At 30.9% G+C, this 23,860-nt stretch overlaps 1 protein-coding gene across 1 annotated transcript in view; it reads right to left on the bottom strand.

The window, feature by feature from the left end:
* Positions 1 to 7,303: 7,303 nt before the first annotated feature.
* Positions 7,304 to 23,860, bottom strand: part of LOC136975077 (protein FAM135A) — a 113,447-nt gene continuing 96,890 nt past the window's right edge. The window contains exons 20-22 of the mRNA XM_067270074.1: positions 21,253 to 21,363; positions 16,812 to 16,928; positions 7,304 to 8,650 (exon numbers count right to left, since the gene is read on the bottom strand). Coding sequence (XP_067126175.1) covers positions 8,445 to 8,650; positions 16,812 to 16,928; positions 21,253 to 21,363 — 434 coding nt within the window. The 3' untranslated portion in view covers positions 7,304 to 8,444. The remainder of the gene's footprint in view (positions 8,651 to 16,811; positions 16,929 to 21,252; positions 21,364 to 23,860) is intronic.

Raw genomic sequence — 23,860 nt, 5'->3', positions numbered from 1 at the left:
TCGGTCCCTCACCACCCGGCCGCTCTGATGTGGGCCTGATCGAACCCATGATGGATATGAAAAAATGGCCCTCTTAGTAAAAAAAGGGCAGAAAGACTTAAATTTATGCTCATGTATTAAGTTACATTATTATTCATTTAAAAGTAAATTCTTAGAAACATATTTGCAATATCTCAATGAATGAAAAAGATTTTATAGTGATGATAAAGTGTTTCTTGAGTAGAAGTACAGCCACTGCGCTGTGATTAACAATTTTCAGCACCCTTGCACAACTACAGTATTTCACTTAATATGTTAAATATTGATACAAGAAAATCTTAACATCCCGTTTAAGTAATATATATATATAAGATTATTACCCATACACAAATAAACAGTGATTTACTACATATCTGGTTATGTGGCACGGAGATGTGTTTCCAATATCTGTTCAAATTGAAATAATTGTTACAAACAATTACTTGAGTCACAGGCAAAGTGTGATAAAAGTAATGCTAGTAATTCAATATACATTGAGATGCCACTTTATTACGTGCTTTCACACAAATTGGATGTTCTACTATTTTGCAAATCACATGAGCACAGTTTTCGATATAAATGCAGGAGAACAACCTTTCTAGCATTAGTCAAACATATAACCGCATCAAGAATGGATAAAAAAACAAAGGATCTAACAGACTGAACGTGGCAAGACAGCGAGGACTGTACAAGACGAACTGTACAAAGCATTCTAAAATGGCAACTCTCCTGAGCTTTTCACGCACCACAGTTTCAATGATGTATCAAGAATGTGCAACGAGAGAAAACATCCAGTCATTCGCACTCCTGTAGAAGATTACTTGTTGACGAGAGAGGCCGGAGGAGGATAGCTAGAATTGTGCAAGCAAACAGATAGGCCACAATCTCACAAATCATTTCAGATTTCAACTTTGTGAACAGAATAAATCGCACCGGACCACTAGTCGCATGTTCTCACAAATGGGTTACAAAATCCGATGGCCAGTTTGAGTACCATTTCTCTCAACGAAGAACAAGAAAGCATGTCACCTGTAAGCATAACACCAGCATTGCACTATCGAGGATTGGTCTGACGAGTCAAAGTTCCTTTCATCATTGCTGTGCATTTTGGTACACCTAGTGTAATGGTATGGAGAATGTTTTCCTGGCATGCAATGTGGGAGCCCGTTGATACAATAGTTTCACTTTCTGAATGCCACAATGTGGTATTCAGAAAGTGAAACTATTGTATCAACGTATCAACTATTGAGAACGTCGCGGACAAAATGTATTTTTTCATATTGACAGTTTATTTTCAGTCAAATGGCCTTCAGTAGGATAATACACCAGCACACGAACACTGAATCACTATGGAATGGTTTCAGGAACTGATCATGACTGCTTTACTACAGTGACCCACTAAGTCTCCAGATCTAAATCCTATTTACAATGAGTTGGAAAGGATTGTTCACTACAGGTCTATGCCTCCATCAAATCGCCAGGAAATACGTGACAACTCATGATTGCATTCTTTACAACATATCCAGCATCTCGTTGAATCCATGGCTAGATAAATTCAAACTGTTCTAAAGGCTAAAGAAGGCTTAACATGATACTAATTGTGGATACCTAATACAGTCACGTCTCAATATATTACAAGTAATGATGGGCACTAACTACTAAAAGTTAGTTAACTAGTGTAAAAAGGCGATGTAATTTAACTGCTAGTTTGTTTGTTTTTGTAAAAGTTGAAACTATTTAGAAATACCAAAATAAAATATGAGGCATTCATGTTTATACGTATTTTTAGTTACACTTTCTATTAATTTTTATGTTTTTCCCACGAGCGCTCCATTTTATTTTCGGTCACATGCCAAGAATACTGTGAAAGCTGAAATTTTTTATTTCTCAGTGTATTTATATAAATGAAAAGCGTTTTTAAAACTGCTTTTATATGCTTTTTATTTTTATATATGGAACATAAATTATCGAAATTCTTCTTGGTTCAGCATTTAATTGGGAAGACGACGAAAAATTTTATGCAGACAGGACGACTAAAAGGGGCAAGCCCTACGTGTAGTGCCATCTATTACCAGATTTTTACAAATTTTAATTTTATCGCCAATCGCTATAATTGTTTGCAAACTCTAAACAATGCGTAATGTTAGCGGGAATACATATGCATGCAGTTTCAACGTGATCGGAAATTCGGAAGTGGGTGAAAATTGAGTTACTTTATATGGACTAGGGTTTCTCAAACGGGATCCAGGGATCCAGGGATCCCGGTCGTTTTTTTAACCCAGGAAATATCCCGGGAAATTTTTCTTATCCGGGAAATCCCGCAAATTTTTTAAAAATTCACTTTTTTCTTATTTTACGTTAAGGTTGAGGAAATTTTGCAAATAGAAAGTATCATTAACTCATAAACTGTCAGAATACATTTGTATTTATTAATTTTAAACCTACTTATTAGTTTTTTTAACTTTTGTTCGTTATGGCAGGTCACAAATGGTCAATAATCAATACGTAGCTTATTTGTGGCAGAACTCTCAAAATTCTTTACCAGTAATATATGGAATAAGTGTGCTTATGCTGTCTTAATTTTTAACCATGCTTAGTAGCTTCAATAACTGCGTAAAGCCAAGTTGTGCAAATTAGGCCAGGATACAAACGAGTACGAAGTCTGCAAGTATGAAGTTTTTCTTCATAACCTGATTATTAAAGACAAACGAACTGCCGAATTATTGGGCTATAATCTTTCTATTAAGGCAGCCGAGGTAGACAAATCAAAAATACTAGAGAACAAAAGAAGTACTACAATCTCGAAAACAAACTAGAAATCTTTCAGGATACAGATGAAAACACGTATTTGTCTTCTCTTTAATGCATTAGGCACGATTCCAATCACATCAATTGAATCGGTAAAGGCATTCTCGGTAGCAAGACTTTTCATTACTAAAATAAGAATTAGATTGAGTGATCGGAGTATTGACCACCTTTGCTTTTTAAAATCTTATAAAAATTTACAGTATTTTGTATTATATTTTATTTAAAAAATCAAAAATTACCTTCTAAGTTAGAAGTTTGATCTAAGTTCATTTTTTTTTTTTTTCAAACTCAATTCAAAGGCATTTTTGTCGTTGCTGTATGCAGTTTCCAGCAAACTTTAATAAATTTTTTCTATTTGTGAAAATTTCTACGTAGTGGGCCGGATGGCCGAGCGGTCAAGGTGGCAGCCTACCGCTCTGGGGGACCCGGGATCGAATCCGAACGGGTCGAAAATCCCCAGGAATTTTTCGGGGGTGGTCCGTTCAGATATGTCGGGCCCCGTCCCTCACCACCCGGTCGCCCCATTGTGGGCCTGACCGAACCCATAATGGGCCTTCTAAAAGAGGGCCTCTTAGTGCCCACAGGGCGGAAAGAGTTAAAAAAAAAATTTCTATGTAATTCAAAGGTAATTTTTAATACATATCTTATACAGCATTATTATATTGATTTTGGAGATTGCAGAACGTATTAAATTACTTAAAAAAAAATATAAAAAAAATTATATCACTTGATTTCAAGATATTTTGTATATCTTAAAAATAATTAATTTTGTCTCGGGATTTTCCGGGATCCCGGGAAACAGTTCACTTTTATCCCGGGATTCTGGGACAAGCAAAAGACCGGGAAATGAGAAACCCTAATATGGACAGACTAACGGATAGACAAATAAGAGTAAGTTAATAAAAAGACTTACTTTTCTGAAATTTTTTCTGGCATCGTATAAGTGTTAAAAGGAAAAAAATGTTTCAAGAAACACTACTGGCCAGAGTAGCACTATATTCTAAAAATCCATTAGAAAGCCAGTTGTGTAACCATTATTAAGCGCAATTAAGCGATGTTTAGGGCCTATGAATAAAAGGCGCCCAGACCAGGATCTGGGCACTGTTTCTGCGGACCATATAAATATGAGAATTTTTTTAATTATAAAAGAAAATTATTATTTTGTGTTTATTCTGACAAGGGACGATTTTAAAATTGGCAATTAAAAAATATTGTTTAAATTTCTATACCATCGTGACTAGGGATTGCAATTGCTGGATCCAGCGCTGCGGATCCGCAAATACTCAATTAACTTTCTAAATAATGGCGCAAAAGTCTACGTTGTCGGCGTTGCTGCTTTGCTACGTGCGCTAACGCTCGACGGCGAGAGTTGACATTGCCGTTCAGTGCGGCACGTGCTACACCCAGTGCCGTCTTTAGGACGTAAGGGGCCCTGGGCCAGAAGAATGTTGGGGGCCCCCGTGAAGAAACAGAATCAATACTAGATTACAGACCTAGGGGTCGCTGGTGTAGCTAGCACGGGCGAGACCGGTTACGGATATCGTGCTATCATCCTTTTAACATATCCCAGAAAATCTGTTGACCTTTTTTTTATTTTATTTTTTTAGCCAGTGAGATTTTTCACCCTGTACTCAACACTTCACACTACGTGTTGGAGGAGTAATTTCAATCGTATTTCAATGGTTTCTTCATTTCAAGAAACCTATTTGTTTTCTTTGTAACTTTATTGCTTTCAGATAATGTATCCAGGGGGTGTAGCCAGTGCCGTCTTTTAGGGGAGGGCCTACAGAGCCCGGGCCCCGTAGGCCCTCCCCTAAAAGACGGCACTGGCTACACCCCCTCTCGACACCACACCGCCCGCCCTTTTGCCTCTGCTGATCTAATTGCCAGTTGACTTTCCGCTCTCACTAAATAAAGTGTCTTCACGCTAAATAAAACAAGTAATTCCTCTCCTAGTCCTGGTGCATAATTCTAATTTACGGTCGGTTGTGACGTCAATGAATCACGTGACGGAACGATTTATGATTATTTGATGACCCTGAAACCAACTAACGTAGAGGCAGAGCCTTCTCCGCAGCGGGACATATATATGCAGTTCATTAAGAAGTAGGTTGGGAGACAACACTATCAATACCATTTGTTTCTTGAGATCCTACTTCTAGAAAAGTCAAAAAAAATAAAAAATAACAGAAGTGATTGATTTAATTTTATTTAATCCTTTAAAATACTTTATTCAAGACAAGACTAATATTTTATAACTTCTACTCTAATTCTATTAAGTAAGAGTTTTTAACTTTTATTCTATAAGCGGTTAGTGGCGCTAGGCATAGGCAATTTTATTGTGAAAATTAGTGAGAAACTGAGACTACCTAGTTAGTTAAATAAATTAATGATTATCAGTATCTTAGATATGATATGAATGTATGTGATTCAAGATTGTGATAATAATAACTAACTACTAGATTACTACTAATTACTTACTCACTATTTTACTAACACGAATAATTAAATTAGTTATAAATAACTACAGACTGATATGTAGAGCCTATATAAGAAAATTGGTAAGACTGATAGCCACTCAGCCACTGATTATCTGCCCTTACATTATTATAATATATTAATATAAATTAATTAGAATTACCTTTGTTATTATTTAACTTAAAGATTGCATTATAATTATAATCTAACTAAACATTTAAAGTTAATTATCTCTATCTGAAGTGTTAAACCGAACCAAAGTTAAGTTTAGTACCTAAATGTGTAAGAAGTTTTACTGATTTATAGTGACCGGTCTAAATAATAAATAAAAGTTGCTTAAGTATTTTAAAAAATGTTTTATTTCTTTAAAAAAACCATAAATTGCTGGATAGATAGATAGATAACACTTCATTGCACAAAAATTGCATCTGCGCTGGATTCAGCTGGAATGATGTTAATCCAGCGAAAATCCAGCGAAAATCCAGCTGGATTAAAAACACTGCTGGATTGCAATCCCTAATCGCGACGAATGTACAGGTTTAGGCTCTAGCATTGGAGGGACTTTTACAATATTTTGCTTAAGGGACTGAAATTTATAGTTACGCCATTGTGTGCAACATACTCAAACCAACTTTGTTTTCTGGATTTCCGATTTTTCCACGAAAATTTCCGAAAACTATTTTTAGTAGTAGTAAAAATCGAGACGTGTTTGCACTGTTTAATACATGAATACAATAGATTACTCCGAGATTACATTACAGTGAATTCTTTAATTCACTGTAATGTAATCTCGTTTTTAGGAAAACTGCAGAGTAGTTACAGCAATTGAAACTAAACGTAGTTAACTAGTAGTTTAATTACTAAACTGGGACATTAATTGTAACTAGTAATTGATTGTTAATTACATTAGTAGTACCACCAGTCAGTAATTACAGACTGGTGGTTACAGGTGATGGGCAATAGTTATGTAAATTCTGTCAATTTACTGTACTAATGCTTGCAATATTAAATAAAAGTAAGTAATAAAACGTAACTGTTTAATTATCTAAAGAGAGGATTTAGCGCACATAGCTTCAAATATACTTTATCCTATTACTAATGACAAGTATGAATGGTTATTGGATATTAATGATCGGTTCCAAAATGCGTAAATGGGATCCCGAATGGATCTATTTTATACATGAGTAACTCATTATAACTTTCAGATATGAGTAACTTCTCCACTATAATAACTATTTTGAAACTTGGATCCCGTCTTAGAAGTGAATCACTCTTATGACGAGCGAAGAATCTGCAAGCCAACTGAACTTTGGCTGATTCAAAATTCTAACGTTTGGCAGTTAGTTCCTACGAAAAGGGATCGATATTGACACGAAATGACAATGGGATACTTTATCATTTATAATCTCGGTGTCTTGAAGCTGAATCAATAAATAAAAATAAGAGAAGTAACAACGATCATCAAAGCCGGATTACGACTTTTAGGGGACCCAAGCACTTGAAGGTTTTGGTGCCCCATATACTGTATATGTAATTCAATATATAAACAATAATAAATCAAAACATTATTTTTCGAACTGAATGACTTTTTCCATTTATTGTGAGGGTTCCTTTTTGTGGACTTTTCAGATGCACCATTTATAGTTTTGTCCCATATGGTTCATTGTAAATCAGGCAATGAAAAATTTCTTAGTGCCCCTTCCTCGATGCCTAAGCACGTGCATATTTTGCCTAATGGTTAATCCAACCATTCTTCGATCGCGTACTTAAACTCGTTCAGAAATGAACTACTCTTACGAAAATTCTTGTTTAAAACATGGCCAAACTTCGTCTCTAGAAAACTGCTGGTAAATTTAACGAATTAAATATTTAAACTAACTTGATTTAAATATTAAATGATTGTTAATAAAAATGCAATTTTCAAGGAAAAGAAGTTTAACCAGAAAAGTATGCCATGATATGTTTAAAATCAGATTAACTTTCATTATTCTTAATACAGTTTAATGCAAAATAATATCGTTTATTATATAAAAAATGACAAAATCTGAACAACGTTAAATGAAGGTACAGTAATTTTTTGCCAAAAGATATATACTTATTCCATAATTATTTTCTTTCACATATAAGAAGTTGGAGTTGTTGCTGTACCATTTGTCATAAAATGTCAACTTTTATAAAATCTGTAATAAAAATTCTTTATGTAATCCTCACATCAGTAATGACAATGATGATGATTTTTACAATTTTTCATTCTAAATAAATTCATTTAAATAACTAAACAAACAAATAAATAAATGTCAAATCTAATTAAAAATTATTTCTAAATAAACAAAAAATAGTGAGATTCTTGTCTTACATAAAAAAAAAACTTCTCAAAAACTGGATCCTACATTACAGCTTTAAACTTTTCCGTAATGACATTTAATTATAATTAATGAAATTTTTAATTGATTTAAAAATACAGACAATTTAAATCATTTTATTTTGTAAAAAATGATTTTTTCGTTAATCAAGAGTGAATTTTTGACTGATATGTGATAATTATAATTATTATAAAATACAATAACAGTTTAAATATATTTGTAATTTGTTTCTAGCAGATATAATACAAACAATTATTTTTGTAAATTTAACATCTCTCTCTCTATAATCGATACTAAAAAACATCGTATACACATTTCACTTTTTCTGGACAGATAAGGAACATTAAAATACATGGACAGTAATATACATTTTGTAATAAATAAATTACAATCCACAACCAGATGATTCAAACTGAGCTGCATGATTGTATTGTAATGAAAGACTTCTTGTGGCTATATCAGTTACCACATTTCTTTATTTTGTTTTCTTGGACTGAAATGTGGAAAAATGCACATTTGATGAAAATATGTACAATAGAGGTGGAATGGCACGGTTTTAAACATTCAATTTTCAATTAAAAATTTTTGTTATTAATAAACATAGAAAATATTGGTATCACTAAGATGAATGGACAAATATTTAAAAAAGGCTGTGGCAATAATTAACAAAATGTGATAAAAATTCATTGCGCACAAAGTGGAAATTAGACTTTCTAATTGACAATAACCTATTGTTGTCCATCTTTTCGTTTAAAAAAATTTAATGTTTCCTGAGATCTACGAGAAATACTTGAGTCCACACACCACCATGAATTTCTCGATAAATAATTCAGAGTCTAAGACGGCGATGTGAGCTGCCCGACCTATGAGTGAATTTGCACTGCTGGGAAGTGCGTGATGTACGTCGTAACGAAGGAACACAATATCGGGTTTGCTAATTATTGGCTGTAGAAGATTTGCAACCATTTCTCGATAAGCAACACCTAAAAAGAAAAAGAACAAACTGAATTAATTTGGAAAAATATAAAATAAACTTAGGAACATCCATGTCAATTTTTTGCTAACTTTTCATAACTTTCTTTAAGAATAAAATTTAGTGTAATTAGTTAGCAAACAACTGGACTATCATTTTCAAGGCTAATTTGCATGGAAGAACATTCTTCTTATTTATCTTTAAAGATAAACATTTTCAAATCAAGTTTTAGTTAAGAATAAAGCTATCTTAAAAAGTATAGAATAATGTTTTTAAATACAATTGAAATTAAGGAATTTTTGAAGTTCGAAATATTCATTATATTCTTCTGTATTTCAGTAGTTTTGTTTGATCATTTTCCTTTTTCAGAATAAAAGCTGTGTTACAGATCATCACGATCATTGTGATAATAGAAAATTATTGCATATTCATGTGAAATATTTTTGAAAATTTATCTATCTTCAGTACAATTCATGAAATAAAGATGATATATCAAATTTTTTAAAAATTCTAATGTTAAATAAATATATTTTTGCTAATTTACTAATTCAGTAGTTCTCAATCAGTATGCATTAAACTTCTTTTAGTATGGATTATAAAGGCTTTGTTCGGTATACTAAGTCATCGATCCAGTGAACTTCTCGTAAGGGTGCCACAAAATTGAAAAATATAATTTTAAATAATTAATTTCTCCTCTGCTTTTTATTATTATTTGTGTAATTTTTATATAAAAATTGATCTTCAAGGGCACTTTTTGTTTATAAAGTACAGTCAAACCTGTTTTTATGCGCTCTTTTTATGTGCGATTTTTATTTGTGCGATTTTTTTAATGCGAATTTTTAATTTGTGCGGTTTTTTTGTGCGATTTTTTATTTGTGCGGTATAGTTGGCGACTAGTCTCGTGCGATTTGTCATGTCTCACGTTGACTTATTATAGCTAAATAAACTTATTATAGCATAAATGCACTTATTATAGTAATATTATTGCATGAATATGCGAAAAATGAAATAATTTACTTTTTAAGTCAACAAAACACCACCTGGACAAAAATATGTAAAACAGACGATAGACCAGACGATGCAGTCAAGTGCTGACATCTGTTGTCAATAAATTCTATTTCATACGGTCTTGAGTTATTTTCTATGTGAGACTTTTTTTATGCGGTCCCTGTTGACCGCATAAAAAAAAATATTTTTTTAATTGTGTTGCAAAAACTATTTTTTACAGCCATTCGTGAAGTTTCGTGCGATTTTTTTTTAATGCGTCTTTTTTAATGCGGTCCCTATCCCCCACATAAAAACAGGTTTGACTGTATATGGCACTACTAAAACTAGCTACAATTTACTGTTATCCATTTCCAAATGTTCATGTTTGTTACTTTTAATATTTTTCTTTTTATATACTTATAAGTGTATAAAGTTCTTCTTATAAGTATATAAATACTGTATAATAAATATGTTACATGAAAAAGACTACATTTGCCCAAAAGGTCCTTTGTATTATTGTTAATCAATATTTAATTCTATATATCAATGTATAAAGCAAGATTGTTTGTTTGTTTACTGAAGATAATCTTGGAATCTACTGAACTGATTTTAAAATTCTTTTGCTATTGGAAAGCTTATTCCTTCCAGATAAACATAGGCCATATACTAGTTTCATAATAAAAAAGGAAAATGCAGAAGAAAGATGTTTTTACCATGGTATTTGCTCACTTTGTCGTTTATCTGCTCTATTAAAGGTCAATTCCCTTTGCCACTTGGTGGGCTTTTTAAACTTATTAGCTTATCTATTTGTTTCGGGTATCCTATAAGAACATGGACCCTCACTCCTCATCTGATTTCATCCCCCTACTCCTAAACCTTGAGCAATTTGAACAAATTTTGCATAGTTACTCTCTGCAATCCTCCAAAAAAGTATATGCTACTTTAAAACTCAGACTCTCACTCCTTCCTCCTAATTTCAATAACATTGAAACAAAAAATAGAAGACAACATAAGAAAGTATGTACGTACAGTAACTCTAGATTACTATTTAAATGTCATTTGTAATCAACTATGCACGCTTCAGTTTAATCAAATAATTTTCTGCAGACTGGTGGAAATTTTTTGCAGACTAATGGTTGAAAAAACCATTTGTAATCATGCTATTAAAATGTATAAATTTTGAACTTGGATTCATCAAGTTTTAGATCAAGTATTAATTCGATCTAAAACTTGACAAATCCAAATTCGTGTATTTTATCTTTAAATCATAAAGATAAAATATAAGTAACTTAGTTTTGTTGTCATTTCTACAATACTGACATTACAACTTGCACAATAAAATATTTAAGTAAATTTGTAATTTTGTAGTGTGGAAAGTTGAAAATAGTCCAAACCATAAAAAGAAATTGCATACCAATTCAAAATAAAATCAAATGATTTTTACAAATTTAGCAACACTGTCTGCAAACTATGAGTATGCATATTATGTCCATTTATTTATTTTATAAAGATTTAAAAGAAAAAATAAATAAAAATAAAAAAACACCAAAGAAATCGAAAATCTGGAAGTTGTTCAACGCAATCTCAAAGTTAGAAGCTTAATGGCCAGATGGCCAAGATGGTCAGTGTTAAAGTCTGGTTAAGGTGTTAGCCTATCTCAGGATCTAGTCTGGAACAAAACTCTGCAGGAATTTTTGTAGGTGGTATGCCTCAGATAAGTTGGGTCCCAGTTTCTCTCCATCCAGCCACCCCATTGTGAGCTTGGCTGAATCTTCAGAGGGTATAAAAAAAATGGGCCTCTTAGTTCAAAAGGGTGAAAAGAGTATAGAAAAACATAATCTTTGTGAAATATGATATGTGTATCTACATTAAACTTTCTAAGTATTTAAAAAGTTTAATACTTATTTGGGTGATTTATTTCTGTTTAAGCCACAGTATCTTGTTTTCATATAACAGTGGTTCATTTTGTGCACTTTTGAAATGTCATGAAAAAGTCTTGTTGTTTGCAATAATAATTTGGTAATTATAATTAAAGAGATGTCTGAAAAACAAGATATGAAATTTAATTAGTTAACTGTATTTGCTAAATATATGAAATCTCTAAATAAAAAGATATCAACTAAACAGAAAAAACAAACATTGAAATTTTATTATTAATTTTTAAACTCTTTAAAAAAGGCTTTAAGAAAGCCTTTTTTAGCAAGCCCATTATAGGTTTGACCAGGCCCACAACATGGTAGCCACATGATGAGGGACAGGGCCCAATATATCCAGATGGACCACTCCTAAAAATTCCTGGGGTTTTTTAACCCATCCAGATTTGATCTTGGAATCCCCAGAGCAGTAGGCTGTCAGCTTAACCATTCAATCATTCAGCCAATTGATTTTTAAAAAAATATTGCTATGTGGATTTTTCATTGTTTGAATATATTATAGATACCAAAGTTCAATAAGTGGAAACCAATGTATATTTAAATATGGACTCAGACTCATCACATGTCAAAATACTGCATTTTGCCAAATCATAGTATATTATGATTGCTCAAATACAGCTTTAGTTTTCATAATGACCATCCCATCTAGTGGTACTCAAATTTTCCATTTCACAGCCAATTCTGATGCCTAGAATGTCAACAATTCTTATAAAGATGAACATGGTACCAAGTTGTGAGAAATAGACAAGCTTCAAAGTGCTGAAAAAAAAGCTGTGCTTATGAAACTTTTCCACAATGATCAATAGCCACTAAATCAAGCTTGTGGTGTACAATAGATGTAAACTGCTTGAAATAAATCTCACTTACTTGAAAAGACAGATTCTTTCCTGATATGATGACTACCATAGAAATGTGACATGATTGGTATACCAGATATATTGCAGTTATCTAAAAACTCTAAAATGAGTTTTTCCAATCCTAGGATATCTCTGAAGATGGAACATCTTAAGAAACAAATTATTCTTCAACTTCAAAGTCCTTGATATATCTAGCTTCATCTACCATCAATGAAAAAAACCCATGTGTATATGTCTAACTGTTTCCTTAAAATTGAGTTGGGATATAATATCTACAGTTTAATTTTGAATTTTAAGACTGCAGTAATGTTAATTCATTCCAAATAGTCTTTGTTGTGTTTGGCAAAGATCTCACTAATTTCCAAAAAATTTTCCAGTGTTTGGGAGCTTGGTTCCAAGGTGTCCTTCAAAAATAAGCCCTGATATATGAAGGATAATATAACATCAGTCAGCTTCATCAAATAGTCACCTGCACTACCTCCTCTTCATGCTCATGCTGAATTACAAGTTTGTGTATATATCCAAAGAGTGCTTATAGAATATGAACTTCTCAATATATCAAATATGATGCAATGATTGTTCATGTTTTTTTTAATACCACATTCAATTTCTTCCACTTGCAAAATTGTTAACAAGGATACTAAACATTGTAAAGCCTGACACACAACCAAATGATTACCTAAACAATTGGGCAATAAATCCACTATAATTAATGATTAAATACTAAGTAATTTGGTACTAGAGGTAGACATTAGGCACCATCTATTATCTAAATTAATAATTATAATTTTAATAATTATTAATTTAGATAAGAGTCCTAACATCTAAATCTAGTACCAAATTACTTAGTATTTAATCATTAATTATAGTGGATTTAAAGCCCAATTGTTTAGGTGATTGTTTGGTTAAGTAGTGTTAACAAACTTTTCATTTTGATCATGTATGTTTCCTGTTAAGAACTGTCTGCACTCAAAGCAATGAGTTGTCTTTTATACTATTGTGACGACCAGGTAAAACCGACCAGTCCGTTTTACATTTTATTGTTCAAACCCCTCGGGAGATAGCGATCAAGATTCAAAGGATGTGCAGTCTTCCGCTGGCAAACTCACTTCCCTCCTCCCCGGATCTAACCTCTGAGTCAAGGAACTCGACTCATCCCCTCCGTCGCGATTGGTGATCGCAGCGGATGAGACCGGGAGTATAAAAGGGGGGGAGAACGCCGAGAACAAGGTCGCTGAAGGTCCGCACAAGACACCCGACCCGTAGGATCCGTCCCGAGAAGCGAGGGCCGAGACACGAAGTCACCGAAGCCCGCCGACGACGAGCCGCCGACCGATCCTCCTGCTTACCTCCACGACTGGGGAACTGAGAAGATTAATCCTACGATTACAGCTAATCCTACAACTAATCCTAGGACGAGGTATGATCCCCCCTAAATTTGTAAACTCTCTCTCTCGCGGTTAGGAATGGAACGCGTTAGAGCTTTTGTATCTGTTTACCGTCTAAATAAATCTTATCTGTGTTGTCCTGTTACTGCGGTTATTGCCGTTTTCTTATCGATGACCTCACACACTTCCTCCACTCGACCTGACAATTAAGTACCGATCCCGATAAAACGGGATATCGCGATAAATTTAGCCATCCTTGACAGTGGGGTGGGTCTTGCCGACCTGTGCGCCGCCAAAAAGGGGTCACAACACCGTCCTACCCCCGGCGTTCCCACACTATATTCAAGGGAGTTTTGTTATAGTATTTGGCTGAGGGCAATCACTGCCTGTCTCCAAACTGACTTCTTTGAAAAATAATTGGAGGCAGCGATAGGCCACTCTCAAAAACACCCATATCTAAGTTTCCCAGTTTCTTTGCTCTGAATTTCTTCAGCTGAGCCAATTATCACCAACACTTATGGTGATGGATTGCCTTGTATAGTAATACTTCTCTCATTCTTGTTTGTTCACTCAACAGCATTGTTAGTCCTCTCTTCAAAACAACTATTTATATTTAAAAAAAAAAAAAAAATATTTTATCTTGGGATTTCTTTATCTCCTAACTTAGAAAATTACACTTGAATGCATTCAATCACTATTTTGTTCATGCTGTAAATTGTTGGAATGAAACTGTCAGCTGATTGACAAGGCATTTATTTATACAATAAGCTGTTTCTTCTATATATTTCTCATCACTTCCCAAACCAGATGCTGTAAAGTTGTGTTCTGATTGGTTGAGCTTGCAGAAATGCTATGCTTTCAGCTAACCCCATGCATGTCCATTAGTGATTGTTTTATTTATACAATATGACTAAATTGTTTTGCAAGCTTCTCATCTGCTCACAATGACAAAACTTACAAAATAAATTTAGTATTTAAGTTTGGTATTCTTATTTATTTTTATAAAAATTGTAAACCAAATGAATACATTAACATATGACCAACTACTACTTACGCTCTTTAATTTAGCATTAACCACATCATATAATAAATTTTATATTAAAAATTCTAATTTTATTTCACTTTTAATTTTTTTATTATTATTATTTTGTAAATTTCTTGAGGCCAGCCAACCTTTTGGATAGGCAGTACACTGTAGTCATACCTAGTTATGCCACTGTTAATCATCATAATCATCATAACTGGGAGAAAATTAAAATTGCAAAGACACAAATATAGTTCATTTATCATTTTTTAGTACAATCAAATAGTCAACCTTCGTTATAGTGCTGCTCACTATACCGTGCACTCGGTTATAGTGTGGACGACATTCACGATGCGATAAGCTCAAACACATTTATACAGGTCCGTGCAGTGTTAGCAAGTAGCACATTTTATTGTTACTGCGTATTGAGTAATTGTGTACGTATTGAGTTCCTGCATGTATTTTGAATAGTGTTTAATTATTGTATGCTTGTTGAGTAAAAGAAAAGCTTACAGTGTGAAAGAAAAGCTTGACATTATTGCTAAAGTAAAGAGGTGATCCGCACTACACCACGCCACTCAGTATAATGTGGTTCACCTTATAACACCCATCTGTGCATGTTGGGCGGGAAACAACACCCGCCTGACATGCGCATTATATCGGGGGTCCACTGTAAAATGAAATAAACTAATATAAACATTTCAGGTAATGCAGTGTACTTTCATCATTTACTACAAACAATATATAGAAAAGCTGGTATGTAATAATAATTAATTATTATTAAACAATTTTCATGATGACTCAGAATATTTTTTCTTCATAATTTGAAGTTTAGACTATTCACAATAATATAACATTTTCGAGTCTATCTTTTAATCCTTTAACACAACCACAGAAGTAACAGTTACAATGGTTTTCAAGAATAAACTTCTTTAACAAAGATAAAAACCACCTTCAAAACCATTGTAACTGTTACTTCTGTGGTTGTGTTAAAGGATTAAAAGATAGACTCGAAAATGTTATATTTTTACAAATAGTCTAAACTTCAAATTATTATTAAGCATTTTAAAATTAAGTCGTTTTATAATTATTTGTAAGAAAAAGTTATCTAAGCAAATATAAGATCAACGTGAAAAGAAATCATCAATTGTGTTGGAAAAACTATGATAATAGAATTTTTCATACAATTTTATTGTGATGAAAGCCAATATAATTCTTAGCTAGAAATGTATGGCTTTTATATTTCAAAATCAAAATTGTTTTAATTCTATATAATTTTTGAAAATAAAAAGATTTAAAGAAGAAAAGTAAAAATTTTTAATAAACAAATTTATTATATTTTAAACAATTTTTATTCTTTTAAAATAAGTCGTAACTTTAGACTAAATCAAATATCTAATTGTAATCTTTACTGGGATATCTTTTCTTCTAAATAATTCTAAATAATTTTATTTAATTTTGAATTATTAATATTAATATAAGAGAGTAGCCTAATTTCCTATCTTTAGTCAAATTATATAGCTAACCAATTAAATTAGTAGTACAAGCTTAGCCTAATAATTCTGATTATAAGATATCTGGTTTAATATTAATAAATTGCAATGGCTGAATTGCTTATGTACATAACTTTACACTCAAATAAAATTGAAATTTTCTTTAAAGTTCTGCATTCAAATTTTTGGTGGATAATAAAAGCTGTAAAATATTAAAGATAATAATATCAATATAAATTTCTCTAAAATTTCATTCATACTGTAGTTAAAAATATTATATATATCATTATTAAAGGATCTCAACATTTCAGAACAATTTTATTATTTGAATAATAATTTGATCTACATTGATAGATCATTTATAAGCATCAACTTTTTCTTAAGATTATTATTCTCAAATCACTTTTCCCTGTAATTTACTTAAAATGCTTATTCTTAAAATTAATGCAAAATTTCTGAAATATAAAACTTTTAATTACGGTTCAAACCTTGTGGTGAAGTGTCTTTTAAAGCTGCTTTACATAACTCAATACGAGCAGAATGTAATGGAACGTAACGATCCTGGGATGATCCAAATAGAAGAACATTCTGAAAGTATTCTAGCCCTAAATAATTAAATAAAAAAAAATTACTATTGTTTTAAAAACTGTGTGTAAGATTTACAAACAAAATTAATAAATCTTTAGAAGAAATATAAAAAACATGATTATGGCAAAAGGTAAATCAAATTTTACAAAATGACCAATTATATTAGCTAAATTATTTATAATTAAAACAGTAGATCTTTTTATCATAAATACTATTATAATAGCTATATTATGATTCATTTAAAGTAAATTTATTTCCTATTTTAAAAAAATTCTTTCTAAGAATTATTGTTTACAAAAAATTGAAAGTTCATATTTAGTAACTATTTTTTGTAGTCAAATCAAAAACCTTAATATAAGACCAGTGAAAAACTTTAAAGTGTTTGGATCAGTTTTTGTCATAACCAGTGTTTTTAAAAAAAATAAATTTACTATAGATATCATGTTTTAGCAAAGTCATATGCTATCTATTACTACACTAAAAAGTTTTAGTTGAGAATTAAGTTTTTACATTTTTGTTTGCTTTAAACCTTAATATGTTGCAAAATTATTGTGTAGTTTTGGATAAATGATTATGTTCATGTGAATGCTTTTTTCTAAGATATCCTCATTACTAACATTTTCATCAAAAATTTCTCCTGTTCTCATCCTCTATTTTTCTCTGTCTACTGCATCTACTTTTCTCAGACCTCTTCTTTCCATGCTGTCCTTGGCCTTTTCTGTCCATTGTATATTTGGCCAGCTTCTCCTCTCCCTCTGGTTCCCAGTTTGCTATCAGTTTTGGTATTATTCTGTCATCCTCTACACATGGTAATACCATTTCATCTTTTCTTCTGATGACAGTCATAATGTTTTTCTTTATTTCTATTTTTTCTCTGATTTATGGATTTGTTCCTTTTTCTAATCTCAATATCCCTGTTATGACTGTCTTGAAAATCCATCTTTTTGCTAACAATTATGTTCATTTACATTACTTATGGTCCATATTTATAATATCATAATAGAAAATATTTTACTACATGCTTCTGAAATGAGTTTTCTGTTTTTGTCAATAGTTGTTTGTTTGATAAGATAGAATTTAATATGGATATTGCTTTTCTGGTTTTATTTCTTCTACTATTAATTTCAGTGTTTAAACTGCCTATCTTGTCAGTAGTTGAGCCTAAATATTTAAAATGTTCTACATTCTTAATTTTATTTTCATTTATTATTAATTCATTTTTTTTTTTTTTTTTTTGATAGTGTAGAACCAGGTTTCACTTCATTCTATGTTGCAGTGAAAGGCCCTTTCTTTAATTCTTGTTTTCTTGACCAATAAACAAACTTGGGTTATCCATTTATACCACACGATGCATTTCAAGTTTTTTACTCCTCTTCAGTTGTCTTAAATTACAAATTGATTCATAATGTTTAAAAAAAAAAAACTTTTTTACCATAAAGATTGCAAAACACACTTAATATTAAATTTTTTCCAAAAACAATGGGTTCAAGTGGCTGAGAAAATGTTTTCTCAAGGCAAATAGGTCTTAGAATGCATTATCGAAGATGAAACATGGATCTATACTTTTGACACCAAAACCGCTAAACAATCAAGTGAATGGTGCTTGAAAGGTGAAGCAAAACTGAAAAGACTACATCAAAGTCAGCCAAAAATCATAATCATGTTGACTGTTTTCTTTTATTGTCATAGTGTTGTGCATCGTGAATTTCTTCTGACTGGCCAAACTGTCAACAAAAATTATTATTTGACTGTTTAGTATCATTTGTGTGAGGTAATTTGTAGAAAACAACCTGATTTGTGGAGAGAAAACTTACAGATTTACACTATAATAATGCACGTGCTCAAAATGCTCTTGTTCATGACTTTTTGGATAAAAATTCAACAAATATGGTTCTGCAAGCTCTGTATTTATCTAATATAGCACTGAGTGACTTTTTCCTATTTTCTCTATAAAATTTCTTTTTTGTGGTCACTATTGAGTCAATTGATACCATAAAACAAAATTTGCTGCAAGTCCTGAAGGAGTTTCACTAAAATGACTTTAAAGCATATTTTGAGGATTGGATAAAATGACAGTATATGTGAATTGTAGTAAGAGGAGATTACTTTGAAAGAGATGAAATAAATTTGATAAAGAAATTAAAATCTTGCATTTTTTAAAAAAAAAAAAAATTTAACTTTCAAGAACCTTTAACTGCTGCATAATATGATTCACAATTAGAAATCAAACATTTTCTTAACCCCTCCTGGGTTCTTCCTCAGGAAAACAAGCTGAATCTTCTAAAAGGAATATGAATACAAAAAATTTTTTGAACCTAATCGAATGAGGTAAATTTCAAATGTCCAATTTCCTCAGTGCATTCATTCACGTGCTGTGTTTAAAAACGTTGTAAATTAACAATCCACGTACTAAAATGGATTTTAATCACAATTCATAATTTTTACATAAAAATGCACAATGTTTGAGATTGTATAATCCTAACATATGTTCATGTGTTCCCATAGCATCTGTAAATAATTCTATAAAGTTAACTTTCATTGTGTAGCATAGACTGCCAGGCCACTAAAAGACATATTTTGTCCCTCAACATATGTCTTGACATATTCATAAATGTGGATGTCTTGTATGCTTTAAAAATTTCAACTGCTTCCAACCATTTGAGGTGGTCAAGTTGTGCGGTGGTGAATATTAGTTTTGTGTAAAGTCTGCCAAAATATCAGGATCCGTGGCATACGTGGAGAGCAATATGTTACATTTGTAGTGTTGTATATCCAACTTATGTTCTTTTATCCTGATCTCCATTGACTGTTTGGTTGATCCTATATACACCATATCTCTATTAAACCTGTTGTCCTTGATAGGGACTTTATAGATGCCTGGCATTTTGTTCGGGTTAGAGGGGTCTTTTTCGTTGCGTAATAAATCAAAAATAGTGTGGCATCTCCTATATGCAATGCTGACATCATGCTTCTTTGCCCAAGCAATACAAATATTTAAAATTCAAAAATAATTCCAAAGTAAAAATGCCGTCGTATATTAGAAACTAACAAAACTGCGCATGCGCTAAATATCGTAGTAAGAATAAAAATAAAAACAAATAACAAAAAATACTGCCGCAAAAATATTTCTATTACAAGAAAGAACGTTATGCATTTCGGTAAAATGACTTCCATGCCGTGGATAAACCATCTGCGTCCCTATGGTTGATGCAACCCGTGTTAACGTGGGCTTTGTAGATTTCCAGCTTTTTTAGATATTTCAGCATTTGTTTGTTGGTCGTGGCCCTAATAATTTGTTTGTTGGTCGTGGCATTTGTTTGTTGGTCGTTTTACCGAAATGCATAACGTTCTTTCTTGTAATAGAAATATTTTTGTGGCAGTATTTTTTGTTATTTGTTTTTATTTTTATTCTTACTACGATATTTAGCACATGCGCAGTTTTGTTAGTTTCTAATATACGACGGCATTTTTACTTTAGAATGCTTCTTTGCAATGCCGGTATATACAGATTTCGAGAAGTGGTTGTAAGCAATAGGTATCCTCTACTTCTCCACCCTCTGGTTATCACTAATTTATCATCGGAATATTGGAGGTCTCCAGTGCCCATTTGTGGCATTCAGAAATTGTTGATTGAGGCTTTGTATTAGATTGTAGTACCCATGTGCTTTGGCTATCCCTTCTATGTGGTTTAACTCTTCATTGAGTGCTATTTGTGTAGACAAATGCAAGTATGCCCTTCTAATTAAGGCCTGAAAGAACTATTCCAGATACTTTTTGATCAGAGGTGATCAAACTTCTAATCAAAAAGAGAAAAGAACAACAGCTTGTACTTTCTGAATTACAAGCACACAAAAAACTTAAAATTGATTTTTACCTCTCCTGAAAAATTTAGTTTTGTGACAGTCCTTTGTCTTTGAAGGTACCAATATATTAAAGCAATAAATTATATTTTGAATATTTATTATAAAATTGCTAATGATATTTACTATATTAAGGTAGTTTTATGTAGGACTGATATATGTGAATTTCTGTTTTTGCAGATGAAATTTCTTAAGTTAACCTTTAGATGCACAGAAGTAATTCTGATTATTAATGTACACACAGACTATTTTTAATATGAATTTCAATATATATATATAGTGAAACATATAAATAAAATGTTAATTGTACTTTGTACTTTTCATAACAATTTTCTGTTAATTGTAATTGACAACTTACATAAAAATTTATATAACATTTGCTACTTGAGATAAAGTAAAATTTATCTGTTGACCCACAACCCCAACATAAAGCAAGATCATATTGTATATTAAAGTAAATATAGTATTAATAAATGATTACCTGGTTGTTTACTCAATCTGTAAAGAAACGATTGTCGCACATCTATTGTATCTTTCAAGGCTAATTGTAAAAGTGATCCCGATTTCTTCCATTTTTGCATAAACCACATTCCTATAAATACATTTATATATATATATTATTTAGAACAATAAGTTACTTAATCAAGAACTAAAGTTATTTAATAGAAAAAATTTTGAATAAATATCAATATGATGCTAACTACATAATGATTAAATTTTATATATACACTACAATTAAATAACTAAACTAAAAATAAATTTTATATATACAATTGGTGACTGGAATTTTTTTTAAACAACTTCTTTTATGTCGATCTTAGGTATTGTTGAAGATAATTTAATATAAGCATGATTCAAAAAGGAAATTATTAAGAAAGTTACTTGTTTTTGATTTAATGAATTTTACAAATTTTTCAAAAACTTCAATGTAATTCATTAAGACAATAGAACAATGAACATCATTTCAGCACACTCAGTAGCATTGGGTTCAAAATTTAAAGGTTTGTGATAAACCATATCAATATTAAATCAAAATTTAAATCATAATTTGACAATGAGTTCCTTCAAACATATTTTCAAAAACTATATAACAATACTATTCCTTTATTACATTTTGATAATTATGGATCATGATTTGACAATACTATTCCTGTTTCCAAAGTAAAATAACCTGTTGTTAGGCAATAGTGCATTTAACTAGTTTGATGTCAATTCATTGAATATTTGTGGCTTGTTGATTATTATTCTGCAAATTTTGAATACATTCATACTGAGCTAGTCAAATTTTCTTCAAGGAAGTTTGATGTAATTCTGACTTTTTTTTGGTGTGTATGAAATGTTAAGCTTGCTTAGTTATATCACTTGAAACATTTATCAATAGGTTCGTGTAAAAAAAATAAACTATTTATCTGATACCTGAGATATCAGATAAATATTTATTCACAGGCATGTTCTAATTGAACATTTCATTGAACAGCAATTTAAAGGTTTCTCATATTAAGTTATCAATGGAATCAAAAAACTAAAAAAATTAATGAGTTTGAGGAAAGAAAAATGTTTAATAATATGTTCTACCAAATCTGTGTAAACCTGTAGGACAATATATCTGAGCTTGCTACAGCTTTAATTCAGTTTCCATTCTAAAAAGTGCCAGTTAATTTTTCTGCAGTTTTCATAATTATCATTTATATATTACTTTTATTTTTGTTCTATTATTTTCTAAAAATTGTAAATCTACTTATTATTTATTCATTTCTTATTAATTATATTTTTCTTATATTAAAATAGCTACTTTGTAATATTTATCACATATTTATGGCTTTTTCTTTGCATTTTAAATATTCCTTTATTTATAAATTTTCTGCTTTTATTTATTAAGTATTCGTAATGATATTTTCAAAACAACAAAAATACTCAAAAATTTAAATTTAGTTTTATTTATGAATTTTGTATCAATATTCACATCAAATATTTAAAATATTTAATCACATTTTTAGTTATGTTTCAAGAAAACACACTTGTTATTATATCAGAAATATGAGTTTATAATTGCCTTATCATAATATTTTACTTTCATTAGAATTTAAAATTTATCTAGATTGTTATAAACATTTTAAGTTATTATTTGTTAAAAACTGTAATATAACTATTTAATAATAATATATCTCATTTAATTTTATCATAAAAAACTTATTTATTTATTAATTTTTCAAATTTTGAAAACATTTCTTCTATTCTTTTTATATTATGTTTAATATTATATTTTTTACTTCATTTTTGTTTAAGTGTTCTGTTTGAAATAATGTTAACTCAAGGAAAGTTTGAAAACATTTATTATGGTCACCACTAATTTTCCAGTACAATCAAAAGCTTTGTATTTTTAAATTAACAGTTTTGCTAGACCAACCACTGATTATATACATCTCATATCTCTAAAGCATTGTGGTCTGTTAGAAACAGACACAGGTCCATATTTAAAATATGTTTAATTTATATTTGATACCACTGACATATCCTTCTTTTTAAAAGTCAAAATTAAATATAAGTAAAATGAGTTAAAAACCATACAGAATATAGTGATCAGTAACAACTGCAAAGCAGACAATCCAAATGAATACATGCTGCTAGACTTGTGGTCAAGTCAGTGAACACATCTGGCAGTTTTGGAAATTTTAAGTGTCTTCTCTCATTCTATCCAAATTAAAACAGGTGCCACAATATCACTGGTAAACTTGAATTTTATTAAAACTTATTGTAGTTTATAAGAATTAATACAGTGGGTAATCGGTTAACGAACATAATCCATTCAAAGACTGTTCACTACCCAAATTGTTCATTAACTGATTATTGATTTACCATAAATTTTTATGGAAATTTGATTAATTCGTTCTAAAAAGAAATAAAAATTTATATACTTTCTTAATATATTTATATGTAATAATAAAAATACATAAATACCTAGTCTTGCATTTTTATCAAGCATTTATTTTTCTGTTTGTGGGGTGTTAAAGAATCTGTCCAATGTCAATTGCTTTTCTCTTTCTTCAGGATTTTTTGGAAGTAATTAATAGTATTCATCATTGTAGAGA

Source organism: Centruroides vittatus, unplaced genomic scaffold (genome assembly GCF_030686945.1).
Source record: "Centruroides vittatus isolate TY-2023 unplaced genomic scaffold, ASM3068694v2 contig_364, whole genome shotgun sequence".
NCBI classification, from domain to species: domain Eukaryota; kingdom Metazoa; phylum Arthropoda; class Arachnida; order Scorpiones; family Buthidae; genus Centruroides; species Centruroides vittatus.
This window is presented reverse-complemented; position numbering and strand designations above follow the sequence as displayed.